At 33.8% G+C, this 6,476-nt stretch overlaps 1 protein-coding gene across 1 annotated transcript; it reads left to right on the plus strand.

Annotated features, from left to right (window-relative positions):
* Positions 1–2,014: 2,014 nt before the first annotated feature.
* On the plus strand, positions 2,015–3,494 carry LOC105117677 (uncharacterized). Its single transcript, XM_011015418.1, has one exon. The coding sequence runs from the start codon at positions 2,285–2,287 to the stop codon at positions 3,185–3,187; it is 903 nt and encodes a 300-aa protein (XP_011013720.1). The 5' UTR covers positions 2,015–2,284; the 3' UTR covers positions 3,188–3,494.
* The last annotated feature ends 2,982 nt before the right edge of the window (positions 3,495–6,476 follow it).

The raw sequence follows: 6,476 nt of genomic DNA on the forward strand, positions 1-6,476 counted from the left end.
GTATTCATGATTATAACTTATGTTAACAACAAATAAAGTTGCTTTCATAGCACAAATGTTAGTTATACCATACGATTGGGCTATGAAAGTGCCAAATAATTATTGTACCAAGGGTTATACAATATAAATCTAGATTAACCATTTAACAAGCAAAACATTAAAAGTGAATAAGATAACAAATACAAAGCATATCAGTATCAAACATTAAGGTCCATGTTGAGTTTATACTATACTTATTTTTACACAATTAGTGTAACATTTTTACCTTAATATAATAAACTTAACTAAATATAATGAAAGAAAGAAACATAATTAAACAAGATAATAACATAAATAAAATATAAGTTAACTAAGTAAAGGAAAAGAAATGAAAGGCATAAACAAGAGATTAATAAAAGCAAAACTTAAGCATTCAAAAATATAAATAAAAAACAAGAACATGATATTGATCTGAAAACCAAGATGTCTAAATGCATGGCAAATGTTTTCTTTTATAGGCCAAAATTTTAAACTATTGATTTGTTGATTAATTGTCGAGTGGGTGATTACATCTTGACTCGATGATAATTCTTATCTTCTTGTTTAGAGAAAACATCATTACTAACATCAAAATTTGAACAAAATATCTTCATGAAAGTTTTAGAAAATTATCTCAGCTTTATAAAAAAAAAAAATCGGTGCATTTTGACTTCTAGAACTTGAGATATAGGCTGAACACTGAATAATGTCTTGGCTACAGGACATATTCAGACTTCTTCGTTGTTGCTACAATTTAAACTTGAAAATGACCTTTTTAAATTTTGGACTCTTCATGAAAGTTTTAAGCTTATATCTTAACTTTTCATCCATATAAAAGAGACCTAATTACAAATTCTACAGCTTTAGTTATGATCTAAAAATTGAATAGTGTTCCAGTTTGGACTGAACCATCATCTCTTTTCTAATCTTATCTCTCTCTTTGTCTTTTTAATTTTAGTAGTTAAGCTCAACAATTAATCTCTTGATTTATGGGATAGACCTGCATTTAAAATAAACATTTACTATAAATTAAATATATCTTATATTATTATATATGTTATTATAAAACATGCTCTAGCTAAGTAGTTATTGATACTTTAAGTGCAAAATGATGATATAAAATATTGATAAAATACATTTTTAAATATTAATCAATCCTCTATTTTGATGGTCTAAATTGTTGCAACAATAAGTTTATCTTTCTACTGTAGGAATTCGAGGACCCCTTTTTTTCTCATCTCTCAACCTAGGGCAAAAAACTAACAAAAATAAACGTATGTAGCAAAATGGAATCGGAACAATTTTGAGGGACGAAAATTGTATAATTTGCTTGATTGTTTAAGATAGAGGACTAAAGTGTATTTTTTAAAAAAATTTACGGCACTTCACCTATATTTGTTGTGTTTTTCATTTCAATCCCCCCTATGCCAATCCTACCATTTCATAAAAATTTGAAATCAATTACTTTTTAAATTAGACCAAATCACCCAAAAACAAAGTTTGATAACTAGAATAAAATTTACACATCAAACTAAAAAAATAAAAATCCCCCTTGTTTTTAGAGTATTAAAAAGTATATTAGTTATTTTACTCTTTAAAAAAAAAATATACCACCATGGACAGTTGCGAAGGCCATTTGTTTTTGTTGATGAAGGCAAAATCATAATTTTATTATATCAATTGTGATGCTAATAAGTTTATGGCTATAGTAAAAATGCTGCAGTATAACCACTGCACCTTTGGGCATTCTTCGAAGAGGGCAGTCCACAGATCGGAAAACAATGCTTGGTATATATCGTAGTGGTAATTTCGTGTCCAAAACAGAAGTAACCATACAGTATAGTGTAGCCCAAATATGTACACCTTTACAGCATCTTTTCGACTTTTGCTGGGTATTTCCACGGATTGTTTCAGTCAGACATGATTTCAGTTTGTCTATAAGCACAGATAAACAGCACAAGCAAGCGAGGCTCCTTGGACCCACTCCCGTGAATACTAAACCATCGTCCCCCTTATACAGTTGATAGTGTTGAGAACCAAACACAAAAACCAAAAAAGTAGCTGCACTAAGACAACCATGGTAGAATACCCACCAATTTATATTCCCGACCACTACTCTTAGCAATCAGTTAAGCCCTTTATCTGTCCTTCTTGCATCCCATCTCCTCCCATTTTCTATCAACTTTAAGTTCTAATACTTTTCCTATTATTAATCTTGTATGTTCTTTAAGCATGGAAGGGTGAATCTCTCGATATAGTCCAGCATATGGAGCAAGCTCGTTATTGGATGTTGACAAAACGGAAGCATAGTTTGGATTCTCATTTTCAGGCTTCAACCAATCCTTCGTTTGATGATTCTTGGGAAGAACAAGCTTTCGCTGAAGATGCAGCTGGTCCTCTCGGAGGATGTATATGGCCTCCAAGATCTTATTCTTGTAGCTTTTGTAGAAGAGAATTTAGGTCTGCTCAAGCTCTAGGAGGTCACATGAATGTCCACAGGAGGGATAGAGCTAGACTCAAGCAATCTTCATGTCCTCACAATGAAATTCTCCATCATGAGCATCAGAAACCTCGCAATCACCCTCAAAATCCCTATACATCTTTCGGTTTTCAATACCCATCTCAGCTTTGTACCTTGGATTATTGCCCTAACCCTAATCCAGATCCTGGTGTTATTCCATCCCGAACTTCATCTTCTAGGGTTTCAATTACATCTACTCAAGAGAATTTCTGTAATAAAACCGTTTCCCCTCCTTTCACTTCTTTTATTGTTGAAGAACAACAAAAGAGATCCCATAAATCTTCCCCCCCGCAACAGACTAAGTTAGCAAAAGAAAGATGTCATATATCTTCTCTAAGCACTGAAGGAGAGCAGAATTCAAGGAAAATAGAATCAGGATGTAGAGCCAAAGTAGATTATGTCCAAACAGATTTGTCTGTCAGCTTGAATTTAGTCGTTCGACGAAGTCGCCCGAGCATATCAGACTGTGGGGAGGAGCCTATGAGCTGCAAGAAACGGAGGATTGATAAATCATCATTACCTTTCTTTCTAAAGTGTAATTCAGTTGATAAAAATCATGTCCAGTCTGAGATGTTTGAAATTAGCCCTTGCACTGTAGATGAATTGGATCTTGAGCTCAGGCTTGGTGACCGGCCTAAGGTAAAGTAGTTGCAGAATCTCGAGTGCTATCAAACATATTACTGGCCGTCTGGCACCTTCTTTATTATGTTGTTTGATTTCCTCTTTGCCGTTTTTTCTTCTTTTCCTTTCTTAGATCATGAGATCATGGCCTCTTTTCTTTGTTAGATCCTTGATCACTTCGGCAATCTCTCAATCGTTCATGATTTTGCCAGTTGCATGTAACAATAACAATATTAAGAAAAACATGACAGAAAAACATGAAGAGCTCATCTATCTTCCGCAATATCTTGTTTATAATAGCGATTTTTTTTATTGCATCGACCATAGTTACTAACCACGGAAAGGCAATTATGAATGGATCACGATAATTTCTATGCCTATCCACTTCATTTCGTTGTTGTTTTGCACTCTTATTACCATATTTACTAAGAAGTATATCGACATCTTCTCTTGCTTTATTTTCAAAAATTCTTAACTCATACGCTCAGCGAAACACAGTTAATTTTTTATGCAAAATCTTTCTGCTGTTTAATTCTCTCGGCATACTTCACAGAAGAAAATTCGTTTAAGAACTCGTAAGTTTTGGACTAGCTGGAGAAGTTTTAGCATTGATCTACAACTGGGATGTGCTTCAAATTAAGATGGAATTAATTGCAATAATGTTTGTTTTTCTGAGAAAGAAAGACAGGAGGGACGGAGAGACCAATAATGGCAGTTTTGGAGTTTTGGTGGTGAGATTAATCAGGTTTAAGGTAATGGCTAAAACTGCATGGAATAACGTGAGCACATATCCCCATTCATCACCTCACTGACATTCTATCAGAGAATTAAACTGAACGCATAAGACACACAGAGATTGGTTTCCAAGGACACATAAGTCAGATACATCACAACATCGATTCCCTTTTTTCTTGTACTATTATCTTCATCATCAGATTTGTTATAGTTTCAATATATCATCTCTCGCAAAAGTCCATTTGTTTGTGTTCTCTTCTATCACTTTTTCTCTCTCTCTCTCTCCCTGTGTCGTGTTTATAATCCCTCCAAAAGTTTCTACCTACTATGGGAATCACAGCATTTAAGAATTGCAAATCATCCATTTAAGTATTGCAAATGATTATATAATATGCCTTTACTTAATCACAAAGAGAATATTATCACGTCATGGTTTTTAGCCACTAACTACGCCTCTTTTGTTTCTTCTTTTGTTTGTGCATAATCCATAATTAGTTATCCATCTTTTCGTTAGCATAAGCCATTTGCCTAAATAATTAGAGAGTAAAATAATTAAATTAGTAAAAACAACCACCATCAAAACCCTAGCTAACCCTAGGTTTATGTTCAAAGTGGAAAACCAAGCAAGATCAAGAATCACAATAAAGGATTAGCTAGTGGGCTTTTAGTTTTTCTTCTTTTCTTACAGAAATATCTAGGGAAATCCATAGAACATCCCTTTGACTTTAAGGACATTTCAGAGGAAACTGAGAGGTCAGAGGTATCATAAAGGAGGAATTCAAGTCATACATACCCAACTAATATTTTCCTCTGAAGGCAAAGAAATGAAAGATGCTTTAATGATTCGAGGTCTGTTTTCATGCGCGTTTTGGTTTCATATGACGCATGTCATGTCATAATAGTTGCAGTAGTTCCCTACAGAGAATGGGGATGTAGTGTAGAAAGAGTGATTGTATGCCTAGGTCTCAACGAGGTGCTACTTGTGTGTAAGAGGGCTTAAAGTTAATTGGTTGGAGTTCGTCTGCATTAAGATTATGAGTTGGATAGGTTTATTTTGGTAACAACTAGCGAGGTCTTAAGAAGTGCGCACATAGAGAGGTCTCAAAGGAGTCAAGTTGGAAGTGGCAGGAAGTGCACATGGGCATGATATGTCTTTTTTCTGTTACTTTAAGGAGTTATCATAGGATTAAGTGAGGGAATGAGAAGTTATTCTCAGCTTGCGTGGGTTTCTCTGTCAAGGGCATTTTCCAATTCCAAATTATTGTTCAAAGAATGAGAATTTTTTATAATAATACCTTATGGAAGTTGTTGTTTATTTATTTATTTATATTTTTTGTGGTAGAAAGCAGTTGTTTATTTGTTTATAATTGTTTTGACAACTAAGGGTATATTTGCATGGGAGGAAGTTCCCCTCTCACGGTCACGAGATCGCTTCACTGGTGGCATACTGTTCAGCTACTGCAGTTTGTATATTCAATGTTTTACTCAATTCAGTATCATCGTGGAATCAACCAAGGATTGAATATTAATGCGTTTCCTTGTCTTTAAGGTTAAGTCGTCTCTAAGACTTGAAGCCATTTCACTTCAGAGATTTCATGTTCTACCTCCGCTCTCTCTCTCTCTATTGTTGCTCTCTGCTTTTAATAAACCTGACTTCTGCGCCAAAATACCATTCTTGTCATTCATTAGATTCACACCAAAAATTGATCAAGATCATTGGACGAGTAATAAACATCCAGCACCATGGAATTGGAGAATCATATATTTCTAAAATTGTAAGGAGGTTTTGAAACAAATCCAAGCCAAATCTAGGTGATTTCTTGTGTACTGTACACATGACATGATAAATCAAAATCCCCCTCTTCTGACTTTGAGCTTCGGTCCAGGTAACGGGCGGTGAAATGAGACCTGGATGAAGCATTAAACAAGTTCAGTGTATCTTGAGGAAATTCTGCTCCCCAAAACGATTTCATAATCCATTTTCTCAATAAAAAATATTTCAAATACTAATAAAAAAACTTTTAAACAAAAAAGAAAGAATACAGGAACGTACGGCATCATTAGTTAAACACATTAAATTTATAATATTTACTTCGAATTATTGTACGAGACATGGTCCACCAATAAAGGCATGGATCCAACCAACAAAACATGAACATACAAGTGAATCCACGTCTTCAACCCTAGAAAACCCTAGCCATGGTTATCTAAAAGAAAAAGGAGAGAAGCTTTTTACTAAATAAACTATTATAATACCATTTATTAGTAATGGCCATGCGGTATCATTTAATTTTCATATTGTAATTGTCTTTTCAAAACTAGATCCTTATCTTACATTCCTAGAACTCCTCGATAAGGAAAAAAAAAAAAAAAACGAGGCAGATGTCGGTCACAAGGAAAAAAAAAAAACGAGGCAGATGTCGGTCATCAAGCATCAAACTTGTAGTAGTGTTGATTAGTACTTAAAAGTGTATTTTTATCATGGTTTTATATCATTATTTTGCACTTGAAGTATCAATAACTCCTTAACTAAAGCATGTTTTATAATAATATATCTAATAATATAAGATACCTATAATTT

Source organism: Populus euphratica, unplaced genomic scaffold (assembly GCF_000495115.2).
Source record: "Populus euphratica unplaced genomic scaffold, PopEup_1.0 scaffold1478.1, whole genome shotgun sequence".
Classification (NCBI taxonomy): domain Eukaryota; kingdom Viridiplantae; phylum Streptophyta; class Magnoliopsida; order Malpighiales; family Salicaceae; genus Populus; species Populus euphratica.

What these genes read in the sequence shown, in the direction of transcription:
- LOC105117677 (XM_011015418.1), top strand. Translation starts at nt 2,285, where the DNA reads ATGGAGCAAGCTCGTTATTGGATGTTGACAAAACGGAAGCATAGTTTG.